At 52.7% G+C, this 16,220-nt stretch overlaps 8 protein-coding genes across 8 annotated transcripts; 4 read left to right on the plus strand and 4 right to left on the minus strand.

Moving 5' to 3' along the window:
• Positions 1-65: 65 nt before the first annotated feature.
• BBA_03644 (glycosyl hydrolase) lies at positions 66-1,175 on the plus strand (the record flags this gene model as incomplete). The annotated part of the gene is made up of 1 exon (XM_008598741.1): positions 66-1,175. The coding sequence occupies one exon, from the start codon at positions 66-68 to the stop codon at positions 1,173-1,175; it is 1,110 nt and encodes a 369-aa protein (XP_008596963.1).
• Positions 1,176-1,215: 40 nt separating this feature from the next.
• On the minus strand, positions 1,216-1,800 carry BBA_03645 (NUDIX domain-containing protein; the record flags this gene model as incomplete). Its single annotated transcript, XM_008598742.1, has 1 exon — positions 1,216-1,800. One exon carries the CDS (start codon positions 1,798-1,800, stop codon positions 1,216-1,218), a length of 585 nt encoding a protein of 194 aa, XP_008596964.1.
• Positions 1,801-2,756: 956 nt separating this feature from the next.
• On the plus strand, positions 2,757-3,469 carry BBA_03646 (pre-rRNA-processing protein TSR2; the record flags this gene model as incomplete). The annotated part of the gene is made up of 2 exons (XM_008598743.1): positions 2,757-2,787; positions 2,865-3,469. The coding sequence occupies 2 exons, from the start codon at positions 2,757-2,759 to the stop codon at positions 3,467-3,469; spliced, it is 636 nt and encodes a 211-aa protein (XP_008596965.1).
• Positions 3,470-3,791: 322 nt separating this feature from the next.
• BBA_03647 (BSD domain-containing protein) lies at positions 3,792-5,083 on the minus strand (the record flags this gene model as incomplete). Its single annotated transcript, XM_008598744.1, has 3 exons — positions 3,792-4,075; positions 4,140-4,833; positions 4,895-5,083. 3 exons carry the CDS (start codon positions 5,081-5,083, stop codon positions 3,792-3,794), a joined length of 1,167 nt encoding a protein of 388 aa, XP_008596966.1.
• Positions 5,084-5,870: 787 nt separating this feature from the next.
• Positions 5,871-6,029, minus strand: BBA_03648 (uncharacterized protein; the record flags this gene model as incomplete). The annotated part of the gene is made up of 1 exon (XM_008598745.1): positions 5,871-6,029. One exon carries the CDS (start codon positions 6,027-6,029, stop codon positions 5,871-5,873), a length of 159 nt encoding a protein of 52 aa, XP_008596967.1.
• Positions 6,030-8,126: 2,097 nt separating this feature from the next.
• Positions 8,127-8,409, plus strand: BBA_03649 (glucose-repressible protein; the record flags this gene model as incomplete). Its single annotated transcript, XM_008598746.1, has 2 exons — positions 8,127-8,248; positions 8,316-8,409. The coding sequence occupies 2 exons, from the start codon at positions 8,127-8,129 to the stop codon at positions 8,407-8,409; spliced, it is 216 nt and encodes a 71-aa protein (XP_008596968.1).
• A 2,182-nt stretch (positions 8,410-10,591) lies between these two features.
• On the plus strand, positions 10,592-12,422 carry BBA_03650 (transcription factor PAP1; the record flags this gene model as incomplete). The annotated part of the gene is made up of 2 exons (XM_008598747.1): positions 10,592-11,053; positions 11,109-12,422. 2 exons carry the CDS (start codon positions 10,592-10,594, stop codon positions 12,420-12,422), a joined length of 1,776 nt encoding a protein of 591 aa, XP_008596969.1.
• A 1,200-nt stretch (positions 12,423-13,622) lies between these two features.
• Positions 13,623-15,732, minus strand: BBA_03651 (protein kinase; the record flags this gene model as incomplete). The annotated part of the gene is made up of 7 exons (XM_008598748.1): positions 13,623-14,118; positions 14,183-14,634; positions 14,687-14,842; positions 14,892-15,096; positions 15,160-15,271; positions 15,352-15,474; positions 15,690-15,732. The coding sequence occupies 7 exons, from the start codon at positions 15,730-15,732 to the stop codon at positions 13,623-13,625; spliced, it is 1,587 nt and encodes a 528-aa protein (XP_008596970.1).
• Between the last annotated feature and the right edge of the window lie 488 nt (positions 15,733-16,220).

Raw genomic sequence — 16,220 nt, forward strand, 5'->3', positions numbered from 1 at the left:
GTTCTATCCATGAATCTCTAACCTGGAAGCCATATCGTATTTGAAACTGAAACAGTGTGCAAAAAATGCGTCTCGTCGAAGCAACCATCTCTCTGGGTCTACTGCTTGCTACGCACGTTCAGCCCTGCCATGGCACCGCCTCTGATCTCGACATCCTCGCCGGCCAGCATGTCATCTACTCCTATCCCAACTCCAGCGCGCCGCCCGCGCAGCTTGTACAGCTCACCCAGGCCGGTCTCGTCGGCGGCGTCATCCTTTTTGGCGTAAACGTCGACGCCGGCACGGCCGCCGCCATGGACACCTTGCGGCGCGCCTACGCCGCCTCTCCCGCGCCCGCGCTTCTCAAAAAGACGACGGGCCAGGATGCCAAATTCCTCATTACGACCGATCAAGAGGGCGGCCAGGTGCGCCGCATGAGGGACGAAGAACCGAAGCTCTCCGCAAAGCAGATTGGTGCGTCGGCGGACCCAGCGGCGGGGGGCGAGGCGGCGGGGTCGGGAGCGGCGGCGACGCTGAAGAAGTACAACAACAATGTGAATCTGGCACCCGTGTTGGGCGTGTATCGTCAAGAGGGAGACTTTTTGGACTATTACGGGCGTTCTTTCGGAAATACCTCGCAAGCAGTCATCAACGCCGCCGTGCCGTTCATCAACGCTCAGCAGGCCGCTGGCGTCGCCGCCACGGCGAAACATTTTCCGGGCCTCGGCGCCGCTTCGCACGACGCCAACACTGACGAGCGCCCCGTCACGCTGGAATTGTCCCTGGATGAGATTCGACGGGTAGACGAGGCGCCGTACGTGCAGGCCATTGCCGCGGGCGTCGAGCTCATCATGCCGTCGTGGGCCGTGTACCCCGCGCTGGACGCGCGCCCGGCCGGCCTTAGCAACAAGTGGGTGCAGGATGAGCTCCGGGGCCGGTTGGGATTCGCCGGCGTCACGATTTCCGACGCGATGGAGGCGGGCTGGCTAAAGGGGTTCGGGAGCACAGAGGAGACGGCCAAGTTGGCGGCCGAGGCTGGTATTGATTTGCTGCTGGCGAGCGGGAGGAATGTGACTCAAGGTGATGCTATTCGAACAGCGCTTGTAAGTGGTGTGCAGTCGGGACGGCTGAGCAGAAGCCAATTTGACGAGGCGACTAAGCGAATCGCGGCGTTGCGTAGTAAGCTGTGGGCGTAAAAGGGTCTATATATATAGCGGTACATATACACTGGACATATTACTGCATCATATCCGTCTTTCGTAATCGAAATGCCTCCATAATCAATCTCCGTACATGCGGCGCTGTCAGTGGAATCTCAAACCCGTCAACGCCATCACTATCCCTGATTTTCCCCGCCACAACTTCGTCCTCGGACGCCCAGACCCAAGCCTGATGCTCCTTAGGGTCCAGCACAATGCTCTCTCCATCATTCACCTTGATCTCAAAGACAAATTTGCAGAATATCTTGGTCCCTCGCGAATTTGTGAATACAGTGAGCTGCTCGCCGTCGGGACCCTCGGTGATGCGTCGCACCACGTGCAGAGCAGTCAGGCCCGTCTCCTCCTTGAGCTCCCGGGCGCAGCCATCCAAAATCGTCGCGTCCTCGTCATCGACGGCACCGCCCGGGAGCTCCCACTTGCACGGCATGCTGTCCGTCGCGGAGCGCTGCACGAGAAGAATTCGCCCAGGGGAGGGATGGAGTGAGTCAAAGACGACGGCGCTCGAGTGAACGCCAGCAAAGTCTTTGTGGTGGGCAACAAGCCAGGCCGAGCGGGATACGTTGAAGTCGGCCACGATGGGCTCAAAAGAGACTCGTGACATGGCGTGGTGATAGGAGAAGGAATTGGCGGCACATATGCCTGGCCGTTGTTGATTCTATGCTCTTTTTTTTAGAGCTGTCTAGGGCCGACTTTTCGGCGTGTCGACTCTGGCTGCTACAGTGGGGACAAATTAGTTGGTTTGGTTACTCTTTCAGGCCACGAGCTGTGCTCTGCACCAACTCATCACCGACGCGGAGTTATTTATTAGTGTCATTTGGCGGGGATCCGATGGTCAGAGCATAGGAAGCATCAATTAGCAGGACCGTAGCCTTGTAACGCCGGCAGTCGAGATCACGCCGCACTGCATCTTTCGCCTGCAGCTCGGTCACGCCAACACTGTTACACACTGAACCAAGTACCAGAGGCATATAATATGTGCTTAGCTTGAATCAAGGTAATGCACTTTTTTAAGCTGTTTGCAATTCGTCAATCAAGCTCCCACTACCGGTATAAATCACATCTCTAAACCATTAACCTGGCGTATAGATCGAAACTGTATCGCGGAGTTTAATACAATAGCGTGGTAATTAATTCGACGGCTCATCCGTGCTGACGTCTCGGCTGATGAGGACAAGGAGGGGAACGATGTCGTTGATCGACGCCACTCATCCTACAAACTGCGCTTACCCCTGGCTCGGTAAGCTCTTCACTGATCGATTCAATCATCATATCACTTCCAAAGATGAAGTCATCACGCTGATTGCCAAGCAGTTGCGAGCCTCTACGACCGACTTACAAGATCCAGAAGACTTGCCGCTTTGATAAACAGCGCCGTCCAAACCACCCCCACCAATTTTTTCTGCCCCTCCCTCCACCACCCCGCCAAAGCGGGAGCTTAAGGAAAAAAAAATTCGTACACAAAAGAGTGACAACCAAGCCATCAATGGTTCTAGCATCCGCTTCTACCTACACCACAATAAGACCACGAGGCAATTCTCACGCCTGACGGTCGCAATCATGGCTTCTACTTCACAGCTGCCCCCGGCTTGTAAGTAGCCGTGACAATCTACACCACACCCGTTTGCAACTAACACCACCTGTTCTTTCTTTTTTGAAAAAACCTAGCCACACGCCAACACAACTTTGAGCAGGCCGTCGCCTACGCGCTGCACCTGTGGCCTGCGCTGACACTCTCCGTCGCCAACGGCTGGGGTGGCCCCGATTCCTCCGAGAAGCGCGACTGGTTCGCCGGCGCCATTGTCGAGCTGTTTCCCGAATTCACAGACGCAGACGCGGCCGCGGCGCCCGATGGCACATCCAGCACTGCTGCATCCACAGCAGACGAGGCCGACACGGAAGACGTGGAGACGGTGCTACTGCAGGTCATGGTGGACGAGTTTGAGGTGAATGTCGACGACGACTCGGCGCTCGAGGTCGCGCAGCAGATTGTGCGCGCGCGCACGCAGTGCGCCGCGGGCCAGTTTGACGAGACGAATGCGCTGGCGGAGCGCTTCGCCAAGCTCAAGGGCGGCAAAGTCGGGCAAATGTTCCAAAAAGCCGAGGACCCGAACCAGGACACCGACGATGAGCCCGACGACAGCGAGGACGATGACGAGGATGAGGGGAGTGATGTGGACATGGGAGATGCGCCGGCGCCGGTGTCAAAGGAAAAGCAGGAACCGCAGGTGGATGAGGACGGCTTTACCATGGTGACGAAGAAGAAGAGGTAGATTGGGAGAGGGACCGACAGGATCTGGGCAGAATTTTGGCTGCGTCAAATGGGAGTCTTGAGTTTGCTTGGTTACAGGGCACGATGAATAACAAAAAGACTTGCCAGTAGACGGGTCTTTGAGTATTGATACCCAATGCATAGATATAAAATTTACGCTTATCAACATAGGAATGAAGAAAAGAATAAGAGAACAGGGGGGTGAAAACATGTTCCAGGTTGTCAAAGACGCCAACAACGCCTCAAAACGGTATCTCAGCACACAAAATAAACATCAAAAGCAGACAGGGTTCACTCCAATCTATAAACACCTTGCTCTGCCCTTATTCCCAATCGTCGTCGCTGTCCTCATCCTTCTTCGACTCCTTTGGACTGCTAGCAGCTTGGCTGGGGAGGCCAGAAGTACCGCCAACTACGTCGTAGCTCGCTTCGCTGTCGGCCTGCGACTTTTCGTCGTTGGACTTGCGCGTCTCGGTGGGTTTAAGCAGGCCATCCTTGCGGGGGTTAATTGTGGTGGACGACTCGACAGAGGCGGGCTTCTTGGGGGCGGTGCCTTCGTCGTCGGATCCATCATCATCCCAGCCAACAACGTCCTCGGCAGAGGCAGCTACATAAGGACATCAGCATATGAGTCAACAGGGCATATCTCGGATTGTAGAGGGTTACTGCACCTTTGAGGAGCTCCTTGCGACGAGACTCGGCATCCTCAATACCCCGGCGAAGGAAGTAGTAGCGTTTCCAAAAGTCGGCATAGGAGATTTGAGCAGGCACTAGCTTCTCCATGGTGGTGCGCAGCTCGGGGTACTTTTCCAGATCCGAGGCAATATCGTCCGTCTTCTTCTCCACGTCAAACCCTGATGTGAACTTGTTGAATTCCTCACCCTCGGGGTCCTTGCCGAAGCCATCGGTAGAAGTGTGAATAACGTGAAGCTGTGCATCAAATCGGGAAGTGTGTATGACGCGCTTGCCAGAGGCGTCTTTACTTTCAAAGAGTACCGTGCTTTCTTCGTCACCGTCGGCCGGGGGCGCAACCTGGATGGCATCGCGCAGGAAGTCGCGAACATTGCCGCCGAATCGCAGAAGCGCTTCATCGGCAGCGTCTTCTGCGCGCTGGAGGTCCTTGAGTCGCTTGGCGGCCTCGGCTCGTAGTCGCGACAAGTATGTCTCCGAGTCGGTGCCAGAGCTGGTCACTGTCGAGTTGCTCTCGGCAGCCTCGGCCGATCTGGCGGTTTGGTCACCGGTGGCATTTATCGACATGCCCCGGGTCCGGCTTATGATTGTTTCGCGTAGGTCGGCGAGTCCCTTGCTGGCGTCCTCGCCCACTTCGGCCAGCTCCTTGGAAGCCTGGTTGTATACGGATTCGCCCTGGATCGGTCAGTACGGCTTTCTGGTCCTGGCGTGCTGCGCAATGTCGAGGAAGTCGTACCTGCTTCACCATGTTTCCAAAAAAGCCGCCAATTTTGGCGCCCCAAGGGCTGGAATAGAATGCTTTGTATGCATCTTGAATCTCATCGTTTAGGGAGGAGGGAGGCGGCTGTGACGAACTTTGCTCGCCTGGCTTGGGCGTGTCCCGGCGGAAGGCTTCCTCTTGAATGTGGTCGTACGCTAGATCCATGCTTGCCAACTCGATCACCAAATCGTGCTTTCCTAATACGTGAATGAGATTGTTTACTCGCGAGATGTCGAGACGGGGCGGTGCCAGAGAGTCCGTCTCAACCAAGCTCACTAGTGCAGCCAGTTAGCGCATAGTGGGGTCTCGAAGCACGATCGAGCACAGGCCACTGATTCTCAGGCACGTGATGATTTAGTACCGCCAGTTTCAATGTTTCTTTCGCATCAATCTTTCATCAGCTCTGCTTGACCCACGATAGCTTCAATATCACGGCATGCCTACTCTAGACAGTGTCATGGTCTACAGTAGCTTCTATGACTGACGCGACACGGAACTTCCGCGAGGCGGCGGCAACGTGAGGATGAGAGTCAGGCGCTTAGCTTAGGCTCGTCATTCGCTTGCATTTAAATGCTTGAAATCAATCATTGAGGTACGCCATTGATGTTGAGGAAAGAAACCACGCTGGAAGAATGCCGGTCGTCGGAAGAAGTACGCAGGACCTGGTCCACCGCTGTGGTCAAGCTGTCGGAGCCGTTCGAGCACCAGCTACATGGCTTCAGCCGCACTGCCAGGACGCCTCGCCGCGTTTCGTATGAAAACCCTTCAACTTTTTCTCCTGCATCCTCTTCTTCATAGAATCTCTTTTTTTGCAATGACGCACAGCCTATATAATGGGCTCCGAAGTCTTTTCCGGCCGCTGCTGGTCCGCTGCTGGTCGGCCTCTTCAACACAGCCATGTCCTAAAACACGAGGTGCGCGTATTGATAAATACTACAACAGTCAATTTTTCTCAACGTGGTTGTATGATCTTAGTCGCGCCGTATCTGTTCTCGCGCTCCTTCTCGCCAAAGACCTCCCCGTCTTCGCCAATTGATCGGTTCACACACTGATGTTTGACGGCCTGCATCCACTGCACATGGGCTGCCCGGGCAAATGAAACGGGGGCCATTTTGCTTAGCACCCGTTATAGTGTTGCTTCCGAGGTATTTGCTGTGGCTATTGACAACATTGACTCGATAGTGCAGTGGATCAAAGATAATGCAGAGAGCCGATAGAAACAGATCCGGCACTCTTGATGATTTCTGGTTTATGGGAGGAAGGATGTAACTAACAAACAGCTTTATAAGCCATAGTTGGTATCCTGGCTAGTGCTCGTACTGAGAGCAATGCCCAGTCTTTTGCGGTACAGGATTCCGTCAAAACGGTCAATTCTGCTGTAGGGTAGATGTAACTAGTACTAGGTGTGATGCCAAAACTAGTTGAAACTACGCGGTAATGGGCAACACCAAAGCCGAGGCTGGAATACATGCATCACCTCAATTATTGGTACATCAACGGGACGGCTTGGCGGCCAAAGTTTTCCTAATACAGAAAACGCATTTGGGTTGCCATAAATGCAATGACGTGTTTAGTGCTTATCATGGAAATTTATGAGATATTGGGCTTGAGCCGCAATCAACTGTACATCGTACAACCGCAAATTGCCGTCCGCCTATCTCAGAATCAAGGCAATTGACACGTTGTATGCATACGCAAGCCACACCAAGCGTAGTGCGGATTCCGGGATGACGTTATGGAATTCTCCGGCTTTCCATCGCCAAAGGTACAAGTTCGCCAAAGGTCCAGACCAGTCCATGGGCATGATGAGGGACAGCTACCGCACTAGCCACAGGCGTGATGCAGTGGCGGATTGGAACTGGTGGCTAAAACCGGTTTTGGCAGCGTTGAACATGCAATTTGTGGCTGGGCGCAGTGGGACCCTGTGGCTCGTGTAACTTTATCGGACAGACGATGTGGAGGCGTAATTTTTGTCTCTCTCTGGATCGCCGATTTGGCTACTGGTATGAACGACGATAATTTGACTCGCAACGCTTTGAAGCATGACCCCGCCGAAAGCGGCCTTTTTCACGACTGGGAACCGTTTGATAACACGCTGGACGAAATGAAGGCAGCGAGCTAGCAGAGTGGGTGACACGAGGAGGAGAGAGGGAGTGAGGTGATGAGCAGGATTAACAGAAAAACCCGCGGGAAACGGTGAAAATCGCTTTAGATAGGTCAGAGTCACCGGTGCCTTGCAAGGTGATTGGCGATGTACTGCTGGGTCGCTAAAATAACGGCCTCGGCTTAATATTATCGGAAGCGCATCGTGGCTGGTGTTAAAAAAAAGTCAATGTCGTCATGGTGGATGCACAGGCGTGGCTTGTCGGAACCAACCGCGGGTAATAAGCCACCTGGCACATGGTGATTGCCGGCGACGGAAGAAGGCTCTCTTCATCGACTCTGTGTTTCGACGTCTACAGATTTGATCAAATATGGTCAGAAACGGACAGCACATTGATTCCACTCCGAATATGCATCTTTTCTATGCTCCCGACTATCGAATTGAAGCTGTTGCGAGTAATTATTCTCGTTCCGGGTTGGGAACAACGATCTGTTTTGTCACCTTTGGGTAAGCCACTGAGGTTGCGCGGGTAGCCTTGAGCGCTAATCAGAGGAGCTGGGTGACACAGTGGCGGGGCTACAGGAGACAAAGCGCAGTCTGCGCCACACCTTGGAGGGGAGTTTGAGCGTATCACATCGCGGGGCATGCCTTCCATGTGACGTAGTGTGTCTTGTTGACACGCATTAACTATCTTCTCTTCGCTCAACATCCCTGTCACGCATCACTAGAGGCAGGTACAGAAGCCACTTTTAGGTAAGAATGTACCGGTAGACTAGAGAACTTGCTCTCCGTAGTCCACGGGCTCGGGTGGACCTCAGCTTGCGCAAGCCACAACCTCTCGTTAGCTTCACCCCAACAGACGGAATGAAAGGGTAGGAGGGGCACGGCATGTGAGATGGGTGTACCTGACCCCTCTCTCCGGCCATCGTGAACTTGGAGTGAATGTAGAAAGACCGAGTTACGTAGCCGGAAAAGTCTATATATACCCTGCTTCCCCGTCCCCTTCCAAATCCTTTTTCTTTCCACATCACATACTTTCCACAAAACCTTTGACAATCACTTACTTTTCTACAACAACTTGAGTTAAAAACCCTCACATTCACAATGGAGACCGCCAAGCAAGCCGCCAACTACGTCTCGGAGACCGTCCAGGGTGCTATCTCTGGTGCCTCCAAGGAGACTAACAAGGAAATTGCCAAGGACAGCAACGCCAATGTCGGCACCCGGTATGTGACTCCCTCATGGAATAGTTTTGAGTCTCCCTGAATGTATTCACTAACAATCTTTCCACAGTCTGTCCGCTGCCAAGGACGCCGTCGGTGACAAGCTTGACGAGAGCGGCCACAACGCCAAGGCTGACGCCCACAAGGAGATCGCCAAGAACTAAGCAATTTTTTTAATGGTTCAACTGAGGACACTTTTCTTGGATGCGAAATCACACGGCCAACGGCGGCGTTTTGATCGCTCCGGCCTCGTCAAATACCAATAAGCCTATATAATAATACCAAAAAAAAATAATAATCTCAAAACAGATTGTGCAAAATATTTTCCAGTACGTGACCAAAAAAGATATGTAACTGCAGCATCTAGGCCACATATTGTGCAAACATTGCCAGGCCTTGCTCCTCTACGAGGCCCATGACACATTACACGGATAGCTGCGCGGGCTAATTTGTTACATGTTAGCAGTTTTCAAGAACCTGAAATAGCTATGAAACGAATATTTAGCGGCATTGATTTTGGTGCTCGTCATGTACGACAAAAAAGGATACATCTCGATGACAAGTCTGATGGGCCGCGGATGCATCGACGTTGAGGGAGCAAGCGGGGGCTCCAAGCCTCATGGTCTGCGTGGCCTGCTTGGCGTGGCCGGCTAGCCGGGCCTTCTCGCCGGAGACTAGGCGACAATGCATTCACCTGCCAGTGATGAGTTTCGGCCTTGCAGCAGGGCGCATAAGTCATTGGTGCGCAAGGCCCTCGCACAAGTTGTACGACTGGCAGAAGGACTGGTGCTCAAGTCTAGCGCGCATTAAGGTTCGAAATGGGCTGATGGACCAGGAGACTAGAGGAGTTTGGGGGTCATTCCGGGCCGAGTGTATCGGCTGGACGAAGAGAAGGGGTGGATTGCAAGGCTGGGAGGTTGGGAAGACCCTGGCAGTGAGGCTCAGAGGGTGACGATCACGAACACGATTAAAGACTGAGCATGCTTCGACAACGGTCGGAGGACTGATAGAATTATAAAGGGAAACATCCCCGCCATCAAGGTCTCAGGGCGAGGTGTTGAGGTGCTCGCGCTCAGGACTGTAAAGTAAACGCCGATTACTTAGCATCTGGAAATACTGGATACCTAGACAGTTGGCAGCCTGGCCCTGCGAGGATATAGCGAAATTTAATCCGTACTGATGATGGTATTGTTGAGAAAAAAATAACAACTTCGGCTCATCGTGCAGGGCCTTCTTCATTATTCTGATTCAATCTCGCAGAATCCCTGTCTGCCATCTGTTTAGGTCTCTCGGCAGTCAACGCCACAGTGTCAACCAGTTTTTTTGAAACGGTGCAGGGTCTCGCCTGGTCTGGTCTTTTATTTCTGAGGTATGTGGGGTGTACTTGGTCCTGCCCGCAAAGCCCTATATCTGGAGCAAGTACTTTCTGTGACAGTCACGGGATCTCCCCGACAGCGCGGGCCAGCATTGACAGTTCTGATTGGTGCGGAAACTCAACAGGCCAGGCGCCGTTGCAGGATTGGCTCTCAGGAGCTCCCGCCCCTCCTTACCTTTATTGGGCCTTGGCTGCTGGCAGCTTCTTCTCAACGCTTACAAATGCGTTTTTCTGCTGGCAAATTCCACAAGCGGGGACCGCGATTGATTCAGTGCTGAACCGGCCGCGGCGTGAATGCTGAGGAGTCGAGACGCTGTGATATCCACTGTGCGCTGCTTGTCCTTGTTGCGACCAGCCTCCTCTGCCCCCCAAGCCAGGGGAAAGAAGCCTTGCGCAACCTCTGGTCCAAGCCTCCGAAACTCTCCCTGGCTCAACTACACAGTGCATCCCTTTTACCGCTTGCCCGATCCCCGTTATCTTTTTTTTTTTACGTGCCCTGCTGCTCCCCTTCCCAAGTTACCATTGACTGACGCAAGTGGGTCCGAACCACTTGATTCCTCACTCAGAAACCGCTGGAACTACTGGCTACTTTGCCTCTCGCATCTACTCCCGAGACATACCGCAGAGCGTATTTTGGATAGTCGAAATATTCATTTACTGGCTGCGCCATCGTCTTTGTTTCGGAAACCTCTTCCATTACCGTCTTTGACCCCAGAGTTGGGCGCCGTCAAGGCGAACTACTTGTTTCTCTCTTCAGTGGCGAAACGCTGCCCTTCCTAGGCATCTTGCCTCTGCCACCAGCTGCCCCGCTTCATCACCAGTCATCGCCAGGGCGTCGCCTCGTCGCCCGATCTCTCCCAACCGTCCACGCGCATTGATTATTGCGTGGTTGGCTCGATTCCAGTCCCGTGAACTTAGCCCGTTTCATTTTGTGAAGCATTTTATACCTTGTGCGACTCACATCCTCAACAATGTCCGCAGACAACCATGAGGGTACCGGCGAGGGCTTCTTCTTAACTCCGCATCAGCAGAATCTGCTGTTTGCTGCCCTCAACACCAACAAGCAGCAGGTATCTGCTTCAGCCACGCAGAATCCGGTATCTGTTTCGCCCAGCTCTTTCAAAAACTCTCCTGGCAATAGCTCCGCTATCGCTGGAGGCTACCAAGATAGCCCTTTTCTCGACAACTATGATTACGAGTTCGCCGATTCCAGCTTCGACTTTTCTTTTGCCGGCAATGACCAGGCTGCCATGATTGGCGATATGCCGTCCACATCGGACAAGTCCGATACGCCCGACGATGACATTCATGAGAAGCGAAGTTATCCTGACGACGATGACGAAGCTCTCGAGAATGACGCTAAAAGGCGCGAGGCTGGCGAAAAGGTTCCCAAGAAGCCTGGCCGCAAGCCGCTGACATCTGAGCCTACTTCTGTATGTTGCACACTCCCTCATTAAGACCGAGCTATTCAATACTTACACATGCCAGAAACGCAAGGCGCAGAACCGTGCTGCCCAGAGGGCATTCCGCGAGAGAAAGGAGAAGCACCTCAAGGATCTTGAGATCAAGGTGGAGGAGCTTGAAAAGGCTTCCGAGGCTGCCAATCATGAAAACACAAGACTTCGAGCTCAGGTTGATCGGATGAACATAGAACTGAAGCAGTACAAGCAGAACATGTCTATGCTCGCCCAGTCCAAGTCTTCACCGCAGGTCCCCTCTCTCGGCGCTAGCAACAGGATCAACGATGTCAACTTTCAGTTTGAGTTTCCCAAGTTTGGCGCTCTGCCAGGTCCGCCACCCAACAAACCCCAAAGATCCATTTCGCAGCCTCTCAGCCCCCACAACGGCACCCAGGTGTCTAGCCCTGCCCTCAGCCTGAACAGCGATAGGAAGCCGCCTCAGCAATCCGCTGCTCAGTTCAAGGAAGACTTGGCCAAATTCTCAAATATTTTCTCTCCTTCGATGAGTAGCTCCGCCGGCAATGGCTCGGGCGCTAGCGTTGACTCTGCCAATTATGGCTTCCCCGGAGCCACAAGCTCACCATCGGCCTCGTCGAACTCCAATGCTGGACCCAGCTCGTCCTGCGGCACCTCCCCCGAACCTTTCAGCCAGTCTCCAATGGGATTCAAGCCTGTGGAGGCGCTTAGCACAATCGGCGAAGAGCAACTTACCACGACGACTCCACAGCAACCATTTAGCACGTTTGGCAATGCCGACTTTGGCAATAGTAGCCTTGACTGGCTTGCACAGCAGAATGGTGGCCAGTTTGACCCTCAGCTGTTCAATGACTACAGAGAGCCCCAGCAAAATATCTTGTCCAACCCTTCTTTCGATGACTTTTTCAACGACGCTTTTGATGCCGATTTTCTTACGCCATTCAACACTGCCCCTAGTCCCAACCTGGCCAAGAAAAGCAATCTTATGGCCGAGATTGACGCTCAACAGAAGGCGGTTGAAGACGATATTCCAATGGGTGGTAAGAATAGAGGAGCTCACGAGATCTGGTACGTTACCCCGCCACCGCCACCGCAGTCGGACTCAGACTTTAACCATTTATACAGGGAGAAACTTCAAGAATGCCCTCAGGCTCAGAGCGGCGATTTTGATCTCGACGGCCTGTGCAGCGAGCTCACCAAGAAAGCAAAGTGCTCTGGCAATGGTCCTGTTGTCGGCGAGGTTGACTTTGACAATATTCTTAAAAAGTTCATGGGCAAGGACGCCACCTCGGACATCACCTCAGCTTGTGTCGCCGACAAGCTCGGCATCGAAGTAACTAGGAGCAAAACTTCCATCAAGAAATAGTCGGCGTGGCAGGTTTCCTTCGCTCGCGAGCTTCTACAATCTTTACGAGTGCGGCACACAAAAATGGACATATAGGTGTATTCTTACGAGGAGTTGGGTAACACGGTCATTTTGCGACGGCAAAATACAATGAATGATTTTACAAGGCGTTATGTGGAGGACTACTTGAATAGCACGTTGTCAGTAACGGGTTTGTTCTCGGTGCGAGGGCGGCTCAGCTATGGTTCGGTCTGACATGGGACCAGATTATATGCCGAACAGGAAGGTTCTGCATGATTTGGTTCTTGGTTGCTTCTGGACCTTGTTGAGGAGGATAAAGGAGAGACGCGATTTGGTTCTTTTTGCGCTCAAGTATTGTTGCGGCGTTGGCTATCTGTTTGCATTTACAAATCCATGCGTCTTTTTTGTCGAGGCTCTCTGCTGCTGCTATTTCTTGGATTGCAAATGCTGTATCTTTCCTCGTGCGCATTCTTCTTGAGGGCTTCGTTCCCCGTGCTTTGGAGCTGTTCAATGTTGCAATAAATTTCTTGGAAAAGCAAAATCAGACGACTACTATTAGTATACGCAATGCAAAATTTGTAATTTGAAAGCAAAGTCGCTTCGAGGCTTCATGTTGACGGAGGTTACTCGTGACTTGACATGGAAAATTCGCTGTGCTGATTGATCCTCATGGCTGCTGCGCTTATGTCACCTGCCAAACAAAGCTGGCTACTTGTGCGTCACAGTCGCATCATGGACTAGCAGTTGAGACTACGGGTGAAGATGCACACGGATTTACCGAGATTGCATCAATCGATACTGCAATGTTATGTATAATATGTAGAGAGGATAAAAGAAGTACGTCTTCTGTTGATGTTGCTAATTACACATGGCGCCAGGTAAATGCAACGAGTGCTATTTAAAACAATAAAAGCAGAAGTGGAAAGATAAAGTCTTCGATGCGGCGCATCGCAGGAACCTGTTGAAAAGGGCTGTCGTGACGTTAACTCTCGAGAGGTGCCGCAGAGTAGAGACGGACAAGATTGCGACGATGTTGCAGTGTATATTCTTGGGTGTGGGTGTGTGCAAAAGGTGTGTGCCCTCTATCCGTGGCCCAGGGTATAAAAACGGTGTATCTGAACAGTTGAGAAGAGCAAAAAAGCAGACAGCAAAAAGGGACCCAATAAACTCCGGTTTAAGAGCAGATGCAAGGTAGTCAGTCTAGCTGATGACTACACGAGCACCCTCTTTACCCAGAACTCCCCGCTCCTTGGGCTTGGGGCTGTGATTGCGACCCCTTTTGCTCTTGAGAAATCCAAACATGCTGCTAGAGCTCTCGCTCTTGATGACAGTCGTCGTGTTGGCATCGATAGGCAATGTCGCGTCCTGGCGGGCAAGGTCAGACCAGCTGCTGCCGCCATCAAGCGTAACTTGAACGCCACCAGTGGAACTCATTACTCTGTTGCCGTTGGACAGATTACGTCTAGAAACGTACCCGCTTCGGTAGTTGGAAGGCATTGGAGCGGCGCGGACTGGATGGGGATAAACGGCCTCGTCACTGCCCGCTGTCTCGACTGGCCGCACATCATTTGCGGGAGGTGCCGGAACGGCAGCATCGGTAGTAATGGCTCGGGGACCATCTTCCGGAGAGGGCTGCAACGGAGGTGGATGTCTCGGATACTGTGAAATTCCGGCCTCTGTGGCGGCTTCTGTGTATCTGTAGCCATTGTCAGCAAACCAGAGTTAAAGGTATGGCGATTCGAGAGCCCAGGCCGTCGTACTTTTTGTAAGCAGCTATTGTGTAGTCAAATGGGCTGAAATCGGTTTCGATCATGCGATAAAGCTCATCCTCCCGAATCTCTTGCTGTGAGGCGTCCTCCTTTAAACGCTCACGCGGTTTTTGTCGTCTAGCTCGGGCTTCTAGGGGAGCTTCCTCCAGTAGGAGTTCCTCAAGATCATATGTAGCGTCGAAGTTTGTCTTTTCGGAGGAGGGTATGAAAACCGGCTCGATTCTCTTTTGTTCGAGCGATTCAAAGTTGATATCTCGGAAAAATTCGTTGCTGATAAAGTGATCCCAAGTGTGGCCGAGGCGAGTGTTGGGATTGGAATCGAGCGCTGAACCGATGGCGTACAAGCAAGGGAGAGAGACGGGAGGCTGCGTAACGGGGTACTTAGGCTGCTGGTATTGAATTTGCTGGCTCAATGTTGCCTCGGATGTGCCGTCGAAAGGGCGCTTCATAGGTTAATTGGATAGATCTATTGAGTAGAGTACGCAACAGACATACCTTGTTGTATATACATTCGTAAAACAGAACGCCAAGCGACCACCAGTCGGCACGGACATCATAGCCCTTGCCAGCATATACTTCGGGGGCGAGATAAGCAAGAGTGCCAGATTTGCTGGTGAGGACTCGCCCGGGAACAACATCGGAGGCAACATTCTTGGACCAGTCAGTACATGCGTCATGCAGGGAATGAGGGTCTGCATACAAAATCAGTCAGATGCACATGACCATCTGCATCAAGAAGAACATTGTCCGGTTTGACGTCGCGGTGGATAATATTGTTGGCGTGTATATACCGTAGGGCGCAAGCTAATTCGGCAATCCAGAAGCGAACAGCGTCTTCGGTGAATGTCTTTCGGGAGATATGGAAGCGTAGATCGCCACCGCTCATGAGATCGACAATCAAATACCTATGGCGTTGTGTGAGTTCGGATTAGATATGGCAGTGCGCAAGGCGGCGAGTGTGAACGCACATGTATTCGATATCTTGGAAGCTATAGCGCAAGTTGCAGATAAAGGGATGATTGACATGTTCGAGCATACGACGCTCACGAATGATGTTGCGAACGCTCTCGGATTTGACAACTAGTAAGGAGCGTCGGCAATTAGCGAGACATTGATTCACCACCAGGGTAGGAATGCCAGACGGGCGGGACCAGACTTACCTTCATCTTTGCGGATATACTTGAGCGCAAAGGACAACCCGGTATCCTTTCGCTCGACAATTCTTACCTTGCCAAAGGCACCGCGGCCGACGACTCGTAACAGGCGGAAGTGGTTGAGACTAACTATCGGGATGTCAGAAGATGCGGCCGAACGCGATGGAGCAAGCAGTGAGCAGAGGGAGAGGCAGAAAGGAATGCTTGAGCACAGAGAGGGGTTATCGGTGAGCTATGCCGGTGAGGTATGCTGTAGGAACCCTGGAACCAGGTGTATAGGTGTATAGTGGCGAGGCCTGTGTTGCATGGCGGTGCAATAGCATTGCAAAGGAGTGAGAGCATACCTTCGCCGTTGAGGTCGACGGGCTTTCCCTGACCGTTACCCATGATGCGGGCGACGAGATGTGGAAATGAAGAACAAAAAATGTTTATTAGGCAAATAGCATGCTGAATGGACGTGTGAAGGCGTTTTCAGGCGTCGTCGAGGATGAAGGGCGTCGTGCGAAGAGCGTTGTGGTTGCGTGGGACGGAGCAGGCCGGCCGTTCGTTGCGACGGTGGGAGGGTTGGCAAGGCTGCAGCCAGAGGATGAAAGAGGAGGAAGAAGAAACCGGAGGGCGGATGCTGGAGTTACAATTGTGGTGCGACAAAGAAAGCTCGTATATCCGGAAGAAGAGGACGAGGAGAGAGCCGTCGAGAGAGATGCGTGTGGTCTGAAGATGTCTTGACTGAAGAAAGCTGGGTTGCGAGAAGGGAAAGTCGTGCAGCGGCTGGGAAGCTGGTTGGAGCCGGAAAGTGGGTGAGAGTTTGAGAGAGAAGCAAGCTGAGTGAGCGCAAGAGAGTGCCCTGGTGTGGTGCTGATGAGGTGCTGCAGTAC

The sequence above is a fragment of the Beauveria bassiana genome, assembly GCF_000280675.1.
Source record: "Beauveria bassiana ARSEF 2860 unplaced genomic scaffold BBA_S00008, whole genome shotgun sequence".
NCBI lineage: Eukaryota > Fungi > Ascomycota > Sordariomycetes > Hypocreales > Cordycipitaceae > Beauveria > Beauveria bassiana.